Below are 23,909 nucleotides of genomic sequence, written 5' to 3'. Positions count from 1 at the left end.
ACAGGTTTACTGCGTATTAATTTGATATATGCATAATTCAAAACAATGTGAATAAATAAGCCTTACATTTGACAAAGAAATCTGAATGTTAAAGGGTTAAAGCATATTATATAGGTTCAATTCCACATAAAGGACCTGGAGTGATTTATTTCAAACATTTTTTTCCTTTAAACACGTGTCTTAGATGAAATCAAACACAGCATGAGGCACTAAGAAGCAATTATATAGAAGCAAGCAAGCTAACCTGACGAAGTTAACCCCTTCTAATACCAAACCCACCTGAAACCACCTCTGGTTCTATCAGATAAGCTTCTCGTTTTAAAGTGATCCAAATTAAGAGTTTTTATCAAAGTTTCATGTTTATTTAACACCTGCATTAATAATGACAAAGTGATTTTGCTAAATTCTTCACTGTTTTCACGATTAACTGAAACAAATGGTAAGAGGGTAAATAATCCCAAATCTTCAGTTTTTTGTTTTGGTTCTTTCTGAGAAATTTGTTTCATTCATACCTCACTTAAAATTAAAACAGGTTTAAAAACCACAATAAACAGGTGATAACTGACTTTTTTTCACCTGTAACAATGGAGAGAGAGAGAGGAGGAGGAAGAAGAAGAAGAAAACATGTTAATTGCAAGATAAAAAGAGGAGTACCTACCTTTTCTTTGTTGGTTAAATTGGTCAATTCCACTGCAGATGCAGGCATATCTTCAACCACAGACAATTCTATTACAGAAGAGTCTTTGGAACTCAGCTTACTGTCATCAATATCATCAAGTTCTGGTGATGCAGGCAATTCAATTTCAACATCATCATCAAGGGGTGAAGCAACATCCATGTCCACCACTTCCGTTGACTCTGATGGTGGTTCTGATGACCTGTGGCTGTTCGATAATTTCAATTGATGGCTTTTATAGACTTTTACATTATTACTGGTAGTGTTGCTGCTGCTACTACTGCTGCTGCCACCGCCACCACCACTGCTGCTGTTGTTGTTGTTGCTGCTACTGATATTGTTACTACTACTATTACTATTACTAAATGTATTGGTAGTAACAGAATTGTTAGTAGTAGAAGTGGTGTTAGTAGAGAAAGTAAGAGAATCTGGGGGTGGCATTAACTGTAATGCTAAAGCTGGAGGTGGTATAGTGGGTGGGGCCATGGGAGGCAAGGGAATTTTAAAAACATCAATATCACTGTTCTGAGAGATAGACGGCTGTTTGTTCCTCTGCTTGCCCTCGCTCTTGCTGCCGTCTTCAGCTAACATTGCCAGTTGTGCCTGGGCTTCAAGCAGTTTTGTTAACTGATTCATTTCAGGTACAATGAAATTTGGTGGCAGAGACTTTTCAGAGGACGGTTGAGCTTTGCTAATCCCTATCGTGCCAAGACTCTGTTGCTGGTGCTGTGGCAAGTGAACTGAGGCTGGGCTTTGACCATCGTCTAATTCCAAGTTCAGAGATTGAGACGATGTCGTTGCAAGTGATGTGGTGGGTAGGGGCATATGCATTTGTGAGGTTGGAGGGGGAGGAGGAGGGTGCTGCTGTGTGAGCAAAGGCCCAGGAGGAGGTATGTGTGATATATTGGGTGGAGTGGGAAGGCCAGTGCGAGAAATTTGTCCAGGCGAGTGGGTTTGGGAAGGAAGGTGTCTGGGGTCACATGGGTGTTGCTTGAAAGAAGACATAGGTTGCCCAGGTTCTTGAGACATGCTCTCAAACCCTCCATTGAGTAGACCCGGCCTTGGAGGCATTGCACCACCAGGACCCATACGTGCTGGACCAAAACGATTGGGAGGTAACTGCATCATTCCTGAAGGATTCATGGGCCAACCCATTCGATTTACAGGTCCAGCCATACGAGGTAACCTACCGAATGGAGGAGGGCGACTTAAAAACATGGGGTTCATCATCAGATGCTGAGGCATATTGGGGGGCATCATTCGAAGTCCCATAGGAAATGTAATGTTCTGGGATTGCACTGGAAGATTTTGTACACTGGGGTTTTCTTGGAGTATGAATGGAGGGTCACTTGCTACAACAGCCTGTGTGCAAGTAGGTGAAGTGTCTTCAATAGTTGTGCAAGGTGCAGAACTACTTTCAGATTCAGACAAAGCTGGTGTGCTCTCTTCCTCAACTTTTTCAAGCAATTGTGGAGCCTCTTCGCGTCGCATTGGACTTCCTGACTCTGTTGGGAATGCAGGATCATACTCACTATTTCCACTGTCAGTTTCATTTTCTTTCACTTGATTTTCATCATCATTGCTCTTCTGGACTTCCTCGGTCTCAGGTTTGCTGGCAGTTGGCTCAGCTTCAGTTTCATCTTCAGACAGATGAATTGGGAATTTTTCTGTACCAGCATCTCGGAGATGCGGAGCTTTATAAAAGCGATCAACAAATTTTTGCTTTTTAGTTGTTGAGCGTGCATTGTAGAAATGCCCTGTATCATCTACCTTATTTCCTTTAAAAGCACTTCTTTCTTGTGACGGTCTTTTTTCAAAGAAATTTTCACTTACTTTATCATTTGGAGAAGTTTTATAGAAACGGTCAGAGGATTTTTTGCTTCGCTCTGATTTAGTTGTTGGAGGGGATTCATTTTGTTCTACAGGATAATCAATAACTTGGCAAGAACCATCATCCCACTCCTCAAATTCTTCTGGGTGATGTCTATTTTTTTTCTCTTCATATTCCAATCTGTCAGAATATCGCTTATGGACACGGTCTTCAACTCTCTTGCGTTCATCTCTGTGCCGCCTTTTATCACTCAAACCTCTGTCTTTATGAGATTTACGTGATGGGCTTCTAGAGTAAGAGCGATGTCTTTTGGACTTTCTGCCGGGACTTTTGTCCCTGCTACGCCCTCTACTCTTTCTCTTGCTTGATTTGTCATAATCAAAGACTTTATCCCGAGAACATGAGCGACTGTGGTTACGACTACGCTCTCGTTTTCGGGTTTTGGATTTCTCTGGAGAATAACGACAGTGTGGAATGTCTCTGTAATCTACTGTACTTTCTTTATGGCTTTTTGAGTGACTTCGAGAAATATCATGTCGTTTCTTCCGAGATCTTGATTCTTTGTACTCAAAGCCATATTTTTCACTCTCGTGACTACTTTCAGAACGATCTGAATGGTAACTTTTATTTCCATCTGACTTACGGTCTCGGCTACTGATAAAATCAAGATCCCTTTCCGATTGATTCCAGTCATCAGGATCCCACCGACTTTTACGATCTTTCTTTCCCCAGCCTCGTTTCATTTTATAATCAGACATGTCTACTCTTCCAAGAACACTCTTCAACTCAGGACCATCACTTCTGGATGATTTCTCCCGTTTATACAATTCCCTTCGACTTCTCTTAGGGATCCTTGGTAGCTCAGAAATTGGTACTTTGGGTTTATCCCCTTCTCTCTCACCCTCTGCAACAGAACTGGCCTCACTCTCACTGCCAGATGCTTCTTTCTCTACCATTTCATTGGTTTCTTCATAGTTTTCAGAACTTTCTTGATAAACTTTTTCTAAATCAGTCATATTTGTAGATGTTGCATCATCAAAATGGTCTGACATTTCTTCAATAATCTCAAACTTCTTAGAAGTTGGTTCATCAGATACTAAATTCTCTCCTGCAACTCCAGAGTCGACATTTTCATCAGATTCCTCATCCCTCACAGATTCAGATTTCTCAAAGTTGTCTAGCGGAGACATTTCTTTTGAAGGTTGATCGTCGGCAGCAAGGTCCTTATGACTATCAGCTTTGTCAAAATCAACTGATGACTCTAATTCATCAACAGTGCTCTCCTTCTGAGCATTGTCATCTTCTGTATCAAATTTACACTCTTCCTCAGGCACTTCCTCATCAACATCTTCCTCAGCTGATTTAATATTGTCTTCAATATCTGAAGTTTCACCAGTTTGTTTCGCGTCTTCTTCCTTGTCTGATTTGTCCACCTCATCAGGACAGCCCTCATCTTCATCACTGTCCTCTTGCTGTTCACCAATACTTTCAGATTCTACTTTATTTCTCTCACTGTCAACATTCACAGAAGAAGCATCTTCACAACTTGACTCTCCTTCCTTAATAGGAGCTGTATCCTCAGCTTCACTCTGTTGTTCCAGATCAAGTTCAGGACTGAAGCCAACAGAATCCACCTCGGAAATAGTTTTCTCTTCTAGTATTGGATCATACGTATTTTCCATTTCTGGTTCAGTAATTTCCTTATTGTTCTCCGCAGCACAGCTGTCATCACTCTTGTATAGTTGGCTGTTCATTTCTGTATCTGGTGAAGCACTCTTGATATCCTCACCATCCGAGTTATTACTCACCGTTGCTGCATCTAACACACCATCCTGTGAACTGTCTTCTGTTTCTTCCTGACTTTCATCTCCAACACTTTTGTTGTTGTTATTGTTATTAATTTTAGTGTCATCGCTGACATTTCCTTTACATTCTTCCTCCTCACCCATGTCCTCCTCCCTTTCATCTTCCTCCTCTTCTTTTTCACCCTCCTCTTCTTCCGCTTCCTCTTCCTCATTTACACAAGCAAGATTTTCATCAACAGTTTCGGAACATTCCGTCTCTACTTCTTCTTCTTCTTCTGGTTCGGATACCTTTGCCTCTGGTTCACTCTCACCAGATGCTACAGGAGATCTTTCCTCTTTTGATTCACTAGAACTGTTATGAATCTTTTCAAGTTCATGATCATTTTTACTCTGAGGACTTGCAACAGAAGTGGTAGAATTTTCCTCCTCAGGAGATTCTAGATTCTTTTCAGAATCATTATCCACCTGGATTTTGGAATTTTCATCTTCTTTAGATGTTGAGTAATCAAAATGCAACTGTGAAGGTTTGCTTTGGCATTCTTCTACACTGACAGGAACTGGCTTCTTGGCAGTCAATGAACCTAAAAAAGAAGAGTGCATCATTTAAAAAGAATTCTTGTTCAACAAAATTTTAAACATGAAAGTAAATAATCACAGATAGACCTTTTTCACACCATTAGCCCTATCTCAAGAGATATTTCAATATTTACATCTACATTTAGGGTCAGAGATTAAACCAATGAAAAGATAGTATAGAGATAGAAAGGACATCCCAGAAAATCAGCTCCTAAACAAAAAATTAAAATAGCAAATAATTTGGTTGATTCTTTTGCATGTGCAAAAATATGAATTATTTTGATAAGTTACAAGGAAACAAAGTTTTAGCCAATAAGTTAACACGATGCAGGCCTCCTTGCTGAAGGGTTTGTATCTTTGTCACTAATGTAATGACCTTGATACCTAAGATTTGAATAACAATATTTTTTACTATTCAAGGAATTATTTATAAATGATCAGTGATAGGAGAACAATTAAGCAAAGGTCTTTTCTTCCATTATGATAGTGTATGATACAGGCCAATAATCGATTCCTTGTTTGATTTGGTATCATAAGTTACAGTACATAAAATTGAAGATTGGTATAAACAAGAATGAAAGTTTTATCAAACAATCATGAATCATAATGAAAATATAAACAGTGATATTTATGTCTACACTATGTTCAAGTGAAATTAACTACAAAAAGCTCTTAGTAATAAACATAAAGCTTACTGTAATTGAGTATGCAATATACATTAAAATATAAACACCTCCCATGATTTTAAACAGCACTCAGTTATATATTAAGTATATACAAAAATCTACCACTGGCTAAGTCCACTGAACTATAAATAGGTATCATAACAGTAGTTCAGCCAACAGAAGTGCTGTGAAATTAACAAGTATTATCATACAGTGCTTAGTTTAAAAAGCTTTGTATGTAGAAAATATTTACATTAGTTGCATCAACCACCCACCCAATTTGCTATAGGATCTATTCAATATCAATATTGTGAATGGAAAAAATAACTGTGTGTGTGTGTGTATATTCTTAACAGCACTAAGGACTAAATTTTATAAAGGTGTCTTAACTATAGGCTGTCACCAAAGTCAAACATACTTCATGATTTTAGAGTCTTCTTTGGTATCCATGTGCAGAAAGGTAATGGAATTTAAAACTGAAATGATCTCTTAAGGGTGCAAGTCAGGGCTGGAGGCCATCAACAACTATGTGACAGTACAATTAATCCTTAGAAACCTTTACTGATTCAACTAATAATTAACACGTGAATGAAGTCAGTAAATTATGCTTGATCAGTATTTAATTATAGGGTCGAGATAGTAGCACTGGGTTGTTAGATGTATATTTACAGAGGAAAATGCCTAGTTTTGATTCATTTAATTTAGAATAATTTATAAAGGGCAGAGTGTACGATCTGAGAAGACATAAAAGGAGTCAAGGGTTAATTTTAGAAGTCTCACATACCATCTCGGTTTATTTTGATGTCTTTACTTTTCATATGAAGAATACTTTGTTCCATCATAATAGTTCCTAACAAATCAAGTCCAGCCCCACCAACACCACTGCTGCTGTTACTGGCACCAGAGCTGCTACTCTGACAAGAGAAAAGACTACTGTTGGCTTTATCATCTGGCAACCTATTATAAAAATAGAGAAAAGAAACTTATTTCAGCATTTAAGAGAAACACTACATGATATGGAAGAAAACAGAACAAAAATCTGCAATGAGTCATGATTAAATTGCAAAAGTTATCAATGGTCAAACAGTAAAACCAAGTTACTGTTTTACTGTGACTGTGCATGTATAGGAGATAGGAAGAAGTGTTACAAGTTTGATTCGTTTGAAACGTGTAGCATGTGCATGTGTGTTAAAATGTTCTCAGTGCAAGTTGTTTGAGAGAATTCAATTCAAAGAGCAGTGTGTTTCACTGGCCAAACACACTACAGTTGCAGGAAACACATTATATATACTTTATGCAAACACAATTACATATATATTACATAAACTCAACACAAAGAGAACAGCTAATAGAGAGTTACATAAATATTTGGTAACGTTCTTACTTGCATAACAACGGGCGAGCAACCGGTTGTCGGGAGAGTAATGCAGAGGCTGAATATTTTGAAGATCTTTTTGAGGCTGCTGCAGATAACATTGAAGTACTTGCTTGTGGTTCACTTGATCGACCAAAGGAATCATCTCTATAAAACACAGAGTAATGTGTTTATAAAAGAAATTACAGAAAGTTGTAAACTTTGTTAGTTCATTTTATGTTCAGTTTGCCAAGCAAGTATGGGTTACATGAATACATATTAGTGAGACACTGTTTTACAGCCAAATGGTCTTCTTTTACTAACCATTACTTCATTTGAAGTAAGGAAGTTATCGTTCTACACATCTTTCAAAGCACAAAGCTACCAGACAGTTCATTGACAAAGAAATTTTAACATTACCATCTGTAACTCAGCAATATTTTTCTTGCAATATAATGAATTTCACTGAAGCAACAATGTCCCAATGAGGTTCAGGGATAGATAAATCTAATTCTTAGTTCAGAATTTTAAAAAATGTAATGCGGAATCTTGTGGATACTTCAGAGAACAATCACCATTAGTGATGCTACTGCCATCAATACAGATTTACAATATCAATACCCAGCTCAACAAAATAATAAAAGTCACAAAAATTAAACTGACAAAGGACAGTTTCTATGACTGAAAAAATAATCCATTACTATCAAGAAATTCTAAGCTATGTTTATAAAAGAACAAAGCAGGGATAAATTTATTCCTTACTCATCAAATTGATCCAATTCATGCTTGTGTCCCATAATTGACAAAGGTTTTATTCCATACAAGTTTTCTTTGGCTACTTGTTCAGCTGTTGTTCGCTCAGATTTCCTTGACTTGGTTAATCCAAGTTTACCAGCAAGACGGGATTTAGGGCTCTTAGTTGTATTGCAGAGTCTGTCTAGTATTTGATTCTAGTGGAAGGGAAGATAAAAAAAGAAAAAACAAAAAGGAAAAGGATCATTACATTTAAATAAAATAGTTTTATACATCCATCTCAATATACCTGACCCCACTCCCTACAAATTAAAAATAATTTTTTTCAATCATCAAGCTGACATGTTCGATGGTTCAACATGAACTGATAAACCAGATGGCTGCACCAAGCTCTAAATGGCTATTTATCATGGTTTCTACAGCTGGATGTCCTTCCTAACACCAACCTCTTCAGCTCATCACACCAGTTTACAACAGATGCACACACACTGTCTCTCTCTCTCTCTCTCTCGCATATATATCATTTTTACATCCACTTTTCCAAAGCTAGAATAGAAGACACTTATCTGAGGTCTTGTAGTAGGATCAAACCTGAATCCACATGCATGAAAAGCAACCTTCTTAATTAGATAGCTATATAGACCAAATACTGATTAGGTAGCAGTAGTACTCTGGAGTCAATTGGCTATATGTGTCTAAAAATCAACTACAGATCATCAGTTAAGCCTGCACTTTAATGACTAACAATGGCAATCTTCACTTCAAATATCAATTATATATTAGACATAGATAAAACAAAAACCTTTTTTAAGGTCTTGGCACGCCGTTGCTGTTTTCTCCTGGAGAGGACTTTTTTTTTACCAGATGCCAATCTTTTGGATTTCCTTCTTGTTGATTGTTTTTTGCTTGCCTCTGACTGCCGAGTCTGGCTTCGTGTTCGACTTAATTCTGTAGATGTACTCCCTCTCTGAAAGACATAAAAAAAAATTCGTTTGTACAACATCAGCCAATATTTATAACTGGAATATTCTTTAAAGCATTCAATTAACAATGTATGCATTAGTTAAACTACTGCCATCAACTAACAACTCAAAAACCAGTCAAGAGATACCAGAGTTCTGAAATGAAATTTTATAGTATAACCTCTTTTATTAGCACAGCATAATTCATATAACAGATACTCTGATCTGTCTTTTAGTACTGTACATGACTTACAGCTACAAATTAAATGGCAGTTACTTTATGATTAATTCGCAATTGAAAAAGACAATATAAACACCAGTTCTAACAAGACATCTTCAAACTTACACCAATAAGGAAACAAAGTTCTACTGCTGCTAATGCTGTCACTAATTCTTTATCTTAAAATAAAATACTTTAATATCATCAAAATAGTGTCTAATTTAATACAATGTAGTTTTTGAGATATTTGCAGTCTTGCTTTGTTATTTGTCTCCAAATCCTAAAACCATTTCTTTCTGTTATCATTATAATAATAAAGAAAAATAAGCTGATACCTTCTTTATAAATGTGAATACACCAAAAAATGGTTAATTAATTAATTTTCCAAGTCATTTTTTAAATTTTTTTGTATTTTGAAATTTAATCCTGGTAGTGCAATAAAATCTGCAATGAAGCATGGCTTTCCCAAAGTAGAAAAGCTAAGCAACATAGACAATAGGATAAAAGGTGCAGGAATGATAACTGCAGACCAGAAACAAATCAGAAAAATTGGCCATACCTCAAAGGCTCCAGAATCTTTATCATCACATACAAGACGTGCTAAGCCTTCACGGTATTCCTGAATGCGAGCGCGAACTCTTTCACTGATCCTTGTGCGAGCGATTTGTCTTCGTCTTGGACGTAGATAAGGAAGAGCTTCTGAGGGGGAGTTTTCTTCTAATAAATATTGTGGTTCATATTCAAAATCATTCAATACACAACCTAAACAAAAGAAATTTATGCAGAGTCAATAAATAAACATCAACAACTGTATTATGATAGTTTCATCCTTATGTTTAATAAAATCACTACTAATTGTGTTTGTTCATTTCTTGTAACCCTCTCTAAATAAATTAGGACAGAAAAAACTGAGGATAGTAAAGAGGCGGGTTATGGATATGAAGATGCTTAGTGATGGTATTTAACCCTATATCAACTCTGAGTAAAACTATGATCAAAACCATCACTTTTTGTACATCTAGGACTACACTGCCCAAGGAGTCCTTTTTTAAAGATAGTTGTGATTTTTTGTAGGAATTTAGCTGCTATTTCTCATAACAACAGATTGTATAGAAATTCCTTCACTAGTATGTGGATATGATGGTGGTAAAAAATTTGAGCAGAATTTTGCAGTTTGTATTTCAGTTTATTGGATGGCATGTGTCTTCACGCATGCTTAGCTTCACCTTCAAGATTTCCAGCCACAAGCAGTTAAGAGAACTGCTCCTGAGCCCTTTACTTTAGGTGAAATAGGCTAATAAGACTATATATGGTAATATACTGTACTGTAAAACTATTTTATAATCTTGTATCACATTGCTAAGTCCTTAATCTCTTACACGGTCAATATGCACCAACTCTACATTATTTTCTACAACAATACTGCCTCATTAATGCCTTCTCACCTCACTTGTAGCAGGTCTTGCAGACTAATATTGCATATCCAGCAGATTGTAGCTTTCTACCCACCAAAAAGCATCCACATTTTGTGCAACATCATACTGACAAGGAGTAATCAGTTTTAACCAAACAAATAAACTACTACAGGTTTCTCTTGTTTCAGTGCATGTGTGTTTGTATAAATCCACACTACTGATATTAAAACAACAAAAACAACAGCAACTGAAAGATGACACACACAATATTCTAGTTTATCAGGACAAAACAATGTTCCTCTATTTTACTGTAATTTCCATAAAGTTTCTCATCCATTTCTATTACTTACGATGTGAATCGTTAGCTTCAGCACAATCTGGACAGAACCACTCTTCAACTGGAACACTATCAAGAGGTGGGTCCAAGCACTCACAGTGAAATCTGTTCAAGATTTTCAAAGAACAAATTTAAAAACAAGCTTTTCATTTAAAGTAAAAAGAATTTTTGCAAATAATTTTTCAAAGTTGAAAATTTCAATTGATAAAAAAGCTGTTTTCAAAAGTGTTAGCTACTAACTAAATTCTTATATGAAATACTAAAAAAAATCCCCACCCTGCTCTTTTCCAGCTATTGGATTGCTGCCCTCTTCATGGCTTTCAGTTAGTCAACTGTTTATTTCAGTCAGACATTTTATCAACCCCAAAAAGAGAAATAGCACAGTTGACCTCTCAACATACAGGCATAACCAGTGGTGAGCAGCTAAAGTTTCAACAACCAGTTCATTCAGCTGCACTGAGTTACAAAACTGTTAACCAAGGATTCAGAATAAAAGATTTTTGAAGAATTTGGCAATTTATCTCTCCTTCAACAATAAAATAATGGTAAAATCCCAAGTCCAATGAAAATTGTGATGGTCAGTGTTGGGGAAAAGAAATACCAATGTTTGGAAGATTGATAAAGTTTTGATATGCCCCTCATACATAACATGTTCAAATATTGTGGGGATGAGTACAAATACAGGAAAAACAATAGGTGAGGTGGGAACACACTAACACACACACAAACAAATCATACAAGTATCCAAATACACATACACACACTTGTACATTTAGTTTCATCACAGTAAATAATGCTTATAAACCTTCCAAGTTTGATTTTAAAATGGACAATTTTGTACAGCAAATAGACTAGATTTTGTAGTGTGATTAACACCCTAACTTTCCTGAGTAAGTCTCATTTCACCTCCCAGCAATAAGTTAACAACTGGTTCTCACTTTTAAAAAGATGTTAATTATTGATTTGTGTGAATGCAGAGACTAGCTCACCACTGGACATAACCAAACACCACAAGGTATTTTATTTGATGTTCAAGCAATACTACCAATCTACCATTTCAATATAAATAAAAATTTATGAAATGTTGAAATTAAGATTATCACACTCATCATATAATATTAGCAACCTACCTGTATATAACAATAATTAACATACCCTAAAACACACCCATCAGTGTTAACAATAACTATATAATGGTAATATAATCCACACCATCACACAATACTGATAATTAACATACCCTAGATCACACCCATCACACAGTAAAAGCCTATCTTCTCGGTTACTTTGGCCACAAACTTCACAGTAAGTCAAATCATTTTCCGCTTCACCTGCATCTTCTTCAGCCTCAAAACTCTTTTCAGCCACAGGAATCTAAATAGACAAGAAATTTGAACAAAAATATTGATTAAATATATTAATCGCAGTCTGATAATACTTTATGAAGATTACAATCAAGTTTTCAATAACATTTATTGGTTACGATACCACAATTATTTAAATTGAGGAACAAGCCATTTCTAGGTGAGAAGAGAGAAGGGAGAGTCATATAATGTATCAAGTGCATTGATCATGCATAAAAAAGTAGGCATCATAGCGTCTTCCATGCACTTCAGGATGTGAAACCATGTAAACTGAACCACAGGTTTCCTACAAGTATTTATAGTTGACCTTCACATGTGAAAATTAAAATCTAAAATTCAGTTTTGAAATTAGCTGAGTTACTGATAATAAATCAAGAGATAAACCACAACATAATTCTAAACACATCCTTAATACCCTTATTTTTATATAACAGGTTCCACCCTTACATTAAATTCAAGTTATTTGCAAAAAAAGAGCAGTTACTAGCATAAAAATAATTCGTACAGCATGCCATTTTCCAAATTTGCAAGAACCTTCTAATACTGTTAACAAATAAGAACCTTCAGGAAATAAAGTATATCAAGAACAACCTTTACTATATCCTAATATACAAAATATCAGTCTGAATTAAGGTTCATTGACAAGTGTGCTTGTCAATGAGCCTTAATTTAGAGAAGAACTAAGCCAAACTGTAAAATACAAATACATTTAAACAGTCTAGAATTTTTATTGGCACCATAATCATAAAACTGAGAAATTTAAATCTCTAACTCAGTATTAATTAGTAAAGCAAATCAAAAAGAAACCTGAGAATTGTGTTAATTCAAAACTAATTCTAAAATACATAGTTATTGGCTATAAAATATAGAATGAATGCAATATTTACTGTTCTCAAAAAAAAAAAAAATGTAACACACCTTTTTAAAAATCTCATCTTCACCAGCATGTCTAGCCAAGATTAATTCAAATTCTCGTCGGTCTACAGGACAAGTATTGACATTCTAAAGAAAAACAAAAATTGGTATCATTAAGGCACAAAAATGTTCTTTAAAATTCTTGTTAATGCAATAGATTAAAGATTTTACGCAACATATTTTGTAAAAAAAAATTATTTAAACCTTAAAAAATACAGCATGAATTTTTTTTGTCTTATCTATTTTTAAAAATTATACACAATTTATAACATGCAAATATGTGAAGATGTAGTTCAACTTGGAAACAATATTTTATCACAAAAGCAATGAAATTTATTTAGTAAAGCTGATAACTGGACAGTGGACAAGTATACAAATATGATTGGCGGGTAGGATGATATATTGCCTTTAGTTGTCACAGTTGTAGTAGTAATAGTAAACAACCTATTATTCTTTTTGAAGAAGTATATATTTAATTTTAGCACATTATTAATTGTAACAAAAGCTATAGTTGTCTTAAACTGCTCATTCTAAAAGTGTAACATTCTCATGAGATATACATGTAATACAGAAAGAAGTTAAAATACAATAGGTTACACATGATAATGCCATTGACCAGATTAATAGAATATATTACTGTATATAATTATCATCAACATTAATCATTAAGAAAACATAATCTCAAAGATTGGTGTTAATGAAGGAGCCAAGCTTACAATTAAGAACACTTTGTATTATAATCTTCAATTATTCAACTTCTAAAACCAATCCCAAGGCTTTGTTGTTGTCTTACCAGAGACATACTTTGAACAGTGAAGCAGGAAATGTTAAACATAGCATTTAAATGTTACTATCAAAGATAAAGTGATGACTCCCATAATCCATCGAGTTATGAAGGTGTCACTGTGAAGCGTAACTTCTTTATGTAGTGCAGCTACAGCAGCTGAACTTGGCAAAAACAGTGCCTCCAAGAAATAGTCACAAAAGGAATCCAAACTCAGTAGTACAAACTACCAAAGCCATCAAATTTATAGTGATATCACTACTTACAGTGATTAGTTCTTAACTTTCAGCATGGACAACTACAGCTAAATGAACTACTTGGCAATTATTTTAAAGTTAATGTTTGTTGACCAAGGAGTGCAACAGAATACTGGTAATGAATAGTAGTTCTCTCAGATGGTTGTCTGCTATTATATTAATTCACACTCACATACACTTAAATGACAGGATATATATAAAAACAGTGAAGAAATGCCAAATAGAAATAGAAGTATCCAAGTAGTACAACTATATTTGTGTCTATGTGATCATCATTTAATGTGTTCCATGCTGGTATGGGTTGGAGTACACTACTCGACCAGTCAGAATCCCAGGACAATGGGATCCCAGGGTCATAATGCATATTCAAGGTGCTAATGTTCACCAAGACATGTAATTCACATCAGTTCATCAATGGATGAACCAAGTTATCCCACCCCTTACATATCATCATTATCATTTAACGTCCACTTTCCATGTTGGCATAGGTTGGACAGTTTGACTGAGGACTGGCAAGCCAGGAGGCTGTACCGGGTTCCAATCTGATTTGGCAAGGTTTCTACAGATGGATGCCCTTCCTAGCACCAACCACTCCAAGGGTGTAGTGGATGCTTTTTATGCACCACCGGCACTGGCATCGACCATGCTCAAACGGTGCTTCTTATACGCCACCGGAACGGATGCCAGTCAGGCAGTACTGGTATTAATCATGCTCAAATGGTGCTTTTTACATGCTACCGGCATGGGTGCCAGTCAAGAAGCACTGGTATCAGCCACGCTCAAATGGTGGCACCAGCATGGGAGCCAGTCAGGTGGCACTGGCATCAGCAACGCTTGAATGGTATTTTTTATGTACCACCAGCATGGGTGCCAGTCAGGCACGGGCATATATATATGTATATATACTTATTTCAAGTGAAGTTCCAAGTAAACACACAACACTTACCTCACCCAGTATCATGTATTTACACATGTCCAAATCAGTGAAAACACCTCTTCTACATATTGATTTAAATAACAGAGTTTCTTCTACTTTGAAACTTCACAATATGGTTATAATAAGCGACACTCATGGAAATTACATATTCTATAAATGTTTTATTTATAACTTTTATAACAATGTTTTGCTATGTTGAAACATTCAATTACGTATTCAATTTCATTCCATATTTAACACCCACCTATGTACAACAACAGAATATTACAGATTATATCCATAGTAACAGGTCATATTCTGTTACATTCCTTTCTTACAAAAATGTTTGCACCATATTTCAATGATGCAAAACAGTTTTAACTGAAAAGAGAAACCAATTTATGAAACAATTTTCTTAAAAAAGATCCACTGTTCTTCAACACATTTATTCAAGAAAATATTCTTTTATAGACTAAAGACAAGAAGAAAGCACTATTACAGCGGATAGAAATTCAGAATTTGGAGAGGATCAAATAAAGCTGTCCAGTAACTCACCCTGGCCCAAAGTTGAATACAATCTAAACAAAAACTGTGATCGCAAGATTCTGGAGTTCCAATATCTTGATATTTTAACCGATTTAAACAAATTGGACAATCATCACCATCTCCTTGATCAGAAGAGTCATCTTCTAAAAGGCTGACTTTGTCACAAACACCTTTCGTAACATCATCGTCGTCATCATCAGTTTCTATGAAAAAACAAATTGAAATTCCATGAAAAAAAAATTAAGATTGCAACAGCAATATTTTTTTAATTGTGTAAGAGTCGTTAAATACACACACACATGCACAATCATCACTCATGTTTCACATGCTGGCATGGACTGGATGGATTGATAGGAACCAATGAGCCATAAAACTGTGCCAAGCTCCAATGTCTGCAGCTGGATGCCCTTCCCAATGCCAACCACTTTACAGTGTAATGGATGTCTTTTACATGGCACTGGTGAAGTCACCAGGTAACTTGCAAGACAAGAAACCTCAACTGAAGTGGGTGTAGTATTGATTGGGGTGGCTACATGCCAAGTAGTGAGCAGTAGAAGTAAAATACAGAGACAGAAACAGGTGTCTCAGAAGAAGAGGTATACGGCTAACCTGCTGGTAAAGGAAAGAAGAGGGTGAAGAGGTTTCAGAGAGTAGCCTCAGTCACAGGAAAGTGAGCAAAAGTGGTTCAGAGGATTAGACTGGGTGAGTAGGCAGGCAAGATTGCAAGCGTGTCAAAAGATAGCAGCTGCTAGATCAAGATAGGGACAGTGGTGAGGTCAATGGTGAATATCAGTTTCAAGAGGAAATGTGGAGAAAATAAGATTGAAAAAGGAAGTGACAGGTGATGGCACAGGTGGTGGGAAGTGTGGGTGATGTGCAAGAAATGCACATTGCCAGGGACAAGATCAGAAGCATATGGGGAGATATGAGTAAGAGATAAACATAAGTAGTGAAGGCTGCCATTGGCAGAAAGAGAAAGTATACAGGGGAAGAATGGAGGTAAAAGGGGCATTCAGCAGAAAATAAGATGGTATAGGATTTTATTCAGAATGCAAAAAACAAAGTGACTCCAAGGAGAATAAGCAGGAGTGCAAAAAGGTGGTGGGGGAAAGGGGTGAATTATGTTCAGTTTCACTTTCATATAATTATAGCATCTGAGTGAATAGTGTGTGTATATATATGTTTCTTTATTACCCACAAGGGGCTAAACATAGAGGGGGCAAACAAGGACAGACAAACGAATTAAGTCGATTACATCGACCTCAGTGCGTAGCTGGTACTTAATTTGTCGACCACAAAAGGATGAAAGGCAAAGCCGACCTCGGCGGAATTTGAACTCAGACCGTAACGGCAGACGAAATACTGCTACGCATTTCGCCCGGGTTGCTAACGGTTCTACCAGCTCGCCGCTGTGTGTATATATATATATATATATATATATATATATATATATATACACACACACACACACACAAATGTTTGAGTGTGAATTTGTGCTTATGATGGTTAACATAGGAACAGGTTTATATAAAATATATTTACAAGAGGCACATTCTGGCAATGTGTTGCTAAAATTTTTAGATAACTTAGACATTCATAAACTTCTACAGCCAAATGCTTTTCTTAAAAGCAATCAGTCAATTACAAAACAATCCAATAATCCAGGTTGAAAGCCATTTGTGAAATTATGGTATAAACCTGGAGCCTCCAGAGGAATGGTTTGGATACGCCTGCATTAAAGCAACTTACCCCACATACTATATTTCATAATATTAGGCAAAATTATGTTTTATTATTGAATTGAGCAAAAAAAAAAAAAGAACACTTTCCTGTTGCCCCACTCCCACTAAGATGAAGGTGACTGGCTTCTCTGTTCTACTGGCACCAAAACAATTGTCTTCCCAACTTTGGAACAGACTTCACAAACATATTGCTTAAAATTTTTGAACTATCACCAACAAAATCAAGCAAAATAGTTGAGTGCAGTTACAAAACTATTTAAATCTAAAGAATTGTCTTCAACACATTACTTGAATAGAACCCACAGCTTAACTAAATGATAAACTGCATGGTTTATTACCAGGTGGAAATTTGAAAGTAGAGGAAGGAAAGATAGAAGAGCTGTGTCTTAGAATATTCCTCATCCACAATCACTTTCCACTTGGATTGTTTGTTTAACAAATTTAGAACTTGCTAAGATGAAAAAGGAATCTGTTTGTGACCACACAATCAACTACAGATAGCCACAATCTTCCTTGATTCACACCCTGTTGTCTTACAAAAGGAGATATGCATTAGATAATGTGATGCTAGACACACAGTGCCTGGAGAAAAAAAAATGGGATAGTCACAGCTGGAATGCTTTATAATCATAGATATGCTTGAAGAGAGTTGACCTCTGGCTATACAAAAAACAGAAATACTCAGCTACTGAGAGCCAGATGTCCACAGTACCAGTGACAATATATAACCCAACAGTTACACTGCCAGTCTCTTGCTATCCAATTCACTGAGATGTCTGTAAAGAGTTATCATATCAGTAAGTTGCATAGCTCATTACAATAACCAAAGGAGAACTATATAATTAACAAATTAAGTAAATCAACATTATATATGTATTCTTATATAATGATAATAGAAATTCTGATACTGTCCAATGATAAATTTAAAGTTAGGAAAAGCAACAAGAAATCTTTTACTTCCTATGAAAACATTGTAAATGCTTCCCCTAATGGATTATTAGGAGCTGTCTTTGACTCAAAATAATCCTATATACTCTTTACTCTTTTACTTGTTTCAGTCATTTGACTGCGGCCATGCTGGAGCACCGCCTTTAATCGAGCAACTCGACCACGGGACTTATTCTTTTGTAAGCCCAGTACTTATTCTATCGGTCTCTTTTGCCGAACTGGTAAGTAACGGGAAGAATGGAGGTAAAAGGGGCATTCAGCAGAAAATAATGCTAGGGGGACAAACACAGACACATACATACATATATATATATATATATATATATATATATATATACGTATACATATATACAACGGGCTTCTTTCAGTTTCCATCTACCAAATCCACTCACAAGGCTTTGGTCGGCCCGAGGCTATAGTAGAAGACACTTGCCCAAGGTGCCACGCTGTGGGACTGAACCCAGAACCATGTGGTTGGTAAACAAGCTACTTACCACACAGCCACTCCTGCGTCTATATATTTGCTGCGCTGCATTACAGCCACTTATTTCCTGTGTTCAAAGCCCACTCAGCATTACTTTGCCTTTATCCTTTTGGAATTGATAAAATACCAGTTGTGTAAAGGACTTAACATAACTTTGGGCTCGTGTACATCACCTGAATATGACTATTTAGTTAACAACAAACAAGTGTAGAGGCCTATGAGCACTAAGTTTGAAAGGATGCACAATAGAAGACAGCACTGGTGTTGTCCAAGAAAAAAAAATTTTTGTCAGAGAAATATTAAGGAAAAAGAACAAGGAAAAGAGGAAAGCTTTCAGAGAAATTAAAACCATTTATTTTACCTTCGTCCTCATCATCAGTTTCTTCATCATCATCTGAGTCATCATCCTCTTCTAGATCTTCAGGATTAGGGTTCTCCTCCATCATAACTTCATCACCTTTACAATGGAATTGAGATTTCACCTCTTCACCTTCAGATTCACTGCCAGAACAAGAAAGTAATGCAGAAGCTTTACCTTGTGCATCTCTCTTTAATCGTTCTTCTTCCATTTCCAGTAGCACTTCATGTAGTAACTTTCCAGAAAAGCTGGGTATCTTTTCGTTTTTTTTTTTTTAATCTGGGCCAAACAGAATCATCTGTAAAAAGATGGTGTCATCAGTTGAAACAATACATAACAAAAACCAACAGCAATACTGTTCTTAACAAGGAGGAAAATTATCAATTTATGCTTCTAATTAACAAAAATATTTTAATATTAACACCTATTACATTTGGAATAGCTTCATCATCAATCACTAGCAAACGTTTTACTCCTGGATGATGCTATGTGATTATGAAACAGAAATCAAACTATAAATTTTTACTTCTAATTCAATCTGGTAGTGTTTACACATTCAAGAATAAGATACCTGATGAAGACTGGTGAAATCAATTAAACTGGAATGTAGATGTAAATAATAAAACAATATATCATTTCTAAACATGTAATTGTCTAAGAAATCAGCAATTCATCTCTGTCAATAAATTAGAGAGTAGTGAAATGAGAGAGGTGGTTAAAGTTAGTAACACAATGCTAATTCACGTCTCACCCCCACCCCGTTAGATCACACTATTGTCGTTAGTCAAGTCCAGAGTTGATATATTAAGTTCCAGAAATATACTCCTTTAATACAATCAATAAACGAAATAGGAGTTGCATCTCAGAAAGCAATAACTGTAAGGGCATTAGAGATGGCCAAGTGTACAGAATATTAAAAACTGTGCTATATTATAAATTTCTACATCACAATTCCAAGTTCAAATTCTATCAGTAAATCAGAAACCATATTACTATAATACTTATTTTATTAAATCCTTCTCTCAACAAAAACATTGGAATTCAGAACCTCATCAAAAGAAATTGATAATTATGATTAAAGTTATAATTGATATTAAAATTTTACTTTGCTAGTTTATTCACAACATAAAACTTGAAACTTATAAATAAAAAGAAAGATTTAAAGAAATTAAAGGTGTGACTAAAAGTAAGCAAAATAAATCCTATAATCTCTTTATAATTAATCTTTACCGGGGGGTCGAGCAGTCGATTTATAAATACCTAGGCTGTGATTTATTTAAGGAAATCATGTTCTTACCTTCACTTCTACCAGTGGAATGGCAACAAGCGGACATTGGAACCGATTCGCAAGTTATAGAAAACTTAGTCAATGATGCTGTTATTCACATCGTATTATATAAATAAAACTCATCGTCTTAATACAGAGCCCAAGTATTCGAAACAGTAAAATGTGTAAAAACATGTGTATGCGTATGTGTCGAGACGAGGGAGAGTTCGGTGATTCGGACAGAGCACTTGTAGTTAATACCAGTTCTGCCCTAACCGAGCAGACCTATAATTAAAAGTATTCAAGCCGCGATCATCATCTCTGTTTTAATCATAACATAGGACGAAGTGTCCCTTTAAAACAATAGGGTGTGACTTGAGGGAGATTTGGCTGTTATTCCTAACAAGTAGTCGCATGGAAGTTATACAATTTATTTGAAACTACAATCCAGCTATACCAGTTCTTTGGAAAGAGAGAGAGAGAGAGAGAGAGAGAGAAAGAGAGAGAGAGCAAGGGGCGAGTATTTAGGTCTATCAAACACATCCTACGTATAGGTTGTGAATATAATCAAAGAATTATAAACAATAAACGGAGAAATAAATAACAAATATAGATAAATATAGGGTAACAAATGAAAATAGAAATTTTATTTCAATATTTTGTTTGGGATTTACGAAATGGAATAACAAAAAGGTTGTTTTAAAATAACGTAAATATCAAATGAGGTCGATTAAAAAGTGAAACTAATTTCTTGGCTTCAAGAAAAGTTTGTGAAATGTCTTAAACAATAATGTGCCAGGACAAAGAGGGACAAACAAAACCGAAATGAAGTCGTAAATAAATAAAAACAAAGTATTTATTTCTTGCTAGACATAGAGGATTATTTAGGTTACATTAAAAAATTGCAGAGAGGAAAGGTAGAGTCATCTACACCGACATTAAACATTTGCTACTCTACAATGTCATTGATGTATGCAGACGTTATACATACACACCACACAGTTCCATGTCTCGATGTGAGGTGCCGAAGAAGCGTTCGCTATGTCAGGTGTTGAAGAGACAAAAAAAAAAAAAGAACTACCATTCCGATGGTCGTCTTCTATTAACAGTCAATATTCTTCATCACTTTCTTAGCTTTAATAACAAAAATCAACGATAATTCTTGCTGCCTCGTTTAACTCTTTCACAAGCAGACCAAATATCGCCAAATGTATTGCAATAATAATAATAATAATAATAATAGCAGTAAACAATTATTTATTGTACTCGTATATTGCCACAAATATATTGAAGACAGAAACCACACAAATGTGTGTATTATATATATATATATATATATATATATATATATATACACACAGAGACGTTTGTATGACGAACTAAGAAGCACTCGATACAGAAAATGGTAGATTATCACATGAAGTTCATAAAGCATTTCAATACATTGTGTATGTGTACAGATAAATAGATACACACGCACACACATGTAATGAAAAGTTGGTGACATAAGCGGCTATTAACAGCAGTTGTGAAAACTACACACCTTATTGAGTACTCTTTTTTTTGCTCCAAACACACACGTGTGTGTGTGTGTGTTATATACATACACAAATATATATAGAATAGACATTTGTACACACAAATATATGGATATCTATATATAGATACATATAGAAATAAGTATGTGTGTATATATATATATATATATATATACACACGTGTGTATATATATATATATATATATATACACACGTGTGTATACCATACAAAAATATGTAAGGACACAAATATTAATGCATAAATATATATATATATATATATATATATACGCTTAAATATATGGATAGATATTTGCATACAACTACAGAACTATATACATACATCTGCATATATATATATATATATATTGTGTGTACTATGTGCATATATATGCATATGTAGTCACATGTGTGTGTATATATATACACACGATATATATTATTCACATGCACATATATACACAAAATTTTATATACATACACAAACACACAAATATAATTACATATATATATATAGATATATATATATATATATATATATAAGCACATACATACATACATACATACAGAAACACACACAAACATATATGTCTGCTACCTTTGGCAAGATGGACAAGGAAAAATAGATGCAAAAAACGCATCAAACAGCTAACAATGGAAAACAGTTCCACAACACACGCCTATTTGAGTTGAAATTAAATTGATTATTGACAAAATATACAGATCTATCACAATGAAGATAGATAGATAGACATAAATCTTGTTTACAATATCTGTAGTAGGAAAGGCAGGGGGTAGGTGAGGTTGGATTCTGAGCGGCTGCAGGGAGGTCTGTGGGTTGGTGCCATCTATGTGTATAAGAATACAGAATCTAAAGACAGTGAAATGATTAAATAAACTCTAAAGAAAAAGTTACAGATCTGAGATGGAAATAATTTAGAATGCACAGATGAAATAATCTCCGTTTAAGAAAACCTAAACTGACCTATCTTTCGCTCTGTGTGTGTATGTATATATATATATATATATATATATATACATACACACAAGCGTACAGACTCAAATACGTATAGATGTACACAATGTGTTAGAGTGTGTGTATAATACATACATATAAAAATATGTATATATATATATATATATATATATATATATATATATATATATATATATATATATATAAAGGATACATTTTAAGCATCAGTTGTTTATAAACAGGTTTACATGAAAGAGGTATAATAGTTCCATGGTTTCGGATTTTATAATCAACTCTGACAATGTCTTTTTTTAAATTCCATTATTATTCTTATTCTCATTATATAACTATATACACACACACATATACATATATATATCTACGTTAAGTACTATATTTGTAGTTCTCAATAGTAAAACTAAATCAGAAGAAATATGACCCAGAATTTACAGAGCAAATACTTCCCTCTGAAATAACGACAGGATTAATTGCATATTAGAATTTCATTTCGGAAGAGGAGAAAATATGAAACAGAAAATGTTTTTTCGCCAAAGTCAGAAGTCTAGTGTAAAATACCTGCATTCCAATGTCTCTACATAGTCAGATTCTTTAATATTAAACCAAAATAACGTTGAAGGAAAGAGCAAAAAGCAAAGCTGATAGTCGGCTGTGAAAAATTCAACACATTTTTGTTTTACTCTTCAACCAAACCGTTGTGCTTATACACCGAGAAACTCACTCTGGATTCGCATTTAACTCACGACTATTGGCCTGCTCCATTGTTGTAAACGATTTTATCTTCATCTTAAGTTTGTCCTAATTAATATATCCAGGATGAACTAAATAGCCAAATGTAATAAGGGATACACACAATTAGTCTGTGTACTTACCTCTTCAACCCGCTAAAAGAAACTTGCATCCACCATGACTAATTCAAGACCCGGATGCAGACCGGAAGTGACGTGTGAGTGAGTGAAGAAATGAAATGAAGTGAAGGGGGGAGGATTCAACTCGAATCCGAGTGAGGGAGAGAGAGAGAAAGAGTCAGGTAGACCGAGGAAGAGAGAAAGTTAATCAGATAGAGAGAATGTAGTATTAGTAGTAGTAGTAAGAGGAAAGACTAAGAGTGTGGTGCGTAATAATCATAAGAGTAAAGAGAGAGAGAGAACAGAAGACAGTGTGTAGAGTTACTAACATGGAAAAACAGAGCGATAGAGAGA

The 23,909-nt window shown here is 35.1% G+C and overlaps 1 protein-coding gene across 3 annotated transcripts in view; it reads right to left on the bottom strand.

The window, feature by feature from the left end:
* The window catches only part of LOC115218471 (protein SCAF11), a 37,900-nt gene extending 14,225 nt beyond the window's left edge, over window positions 1–23,675 (bottom strand). For 2 of the 3 annotated variants that reach the window (XM_029788305.2, XM_029788306.2), the window contains exons 1-12: window positions 23,580–23,675; window positions 18,912–19,206; window positions 15,386–15,579; window positions 12,877–12,960; window positions 11,835–11,968; window positions 10,608–10,699; window positions 9,402–9,604; window positions 8,463–8,627; window positions 7,670–7,857; window positions 6,938–7,075; window positions 6,338–6,510; window positions 659–4,893 (exon numbers count right to left, since the gene is read on the bottom strand). In XM_029788305.2, the coding sequence (XP_029644165.1) occupies window positions 659–4,893; window positions 6,338–6,510; window positions 6,938–7,075; window positions 7,670–7,857; window positions 8,463–8,627; window positions 9,402–9,604; window positions 10,608–10,699; window positions 11,835–11,968; window positions 12,877–12,960; window positions 15,386–15,579; window positions 18,912–19,119 (5,814 nt within the window). In that variant the 5' untranslated portion in view covers window positions 19,120–19,206; window positions 23,580–23,675. Of the gene's footprint in view, window positions 1–658; window positions 4,894–6,337; window positions 6,511–6,937; window positions 7,076–7,669; window positions 7,858–8,462; window positions 8,628–9,401; window positions 9,605–10,607; window positions 10,700–11,834; window positions 11,969–12,876; window positions 12,961–15,385; window positions 15,580–18,911; window positions 19,207–23,579 lie in introns of those variants that run through there. The other variant, XM_036508305.1, reaches the window with a different exon arrangement.
* Between the last annotated feature and the right edge of the window lie 234 nt (window positions 23,676–23,909).

This window comes from Octopus sinensis, linkage group LG13 (genome assembly GCF_006345805.1).
Source record: "Octopus sinensis linkage group LG13, ASM634580v1, whole genome shotgun sequence".
Classification (NCBI taxonomy): domain Eukaryota; kingdom Metazoa; phylum Mollusca; class Cephalopoda; order Octopoda; family Octopodidae; genus Octopus; species Octopus sinensis.
This window is presented reverse-complemented; position numbering and strand designations above follow the sequence as displayed.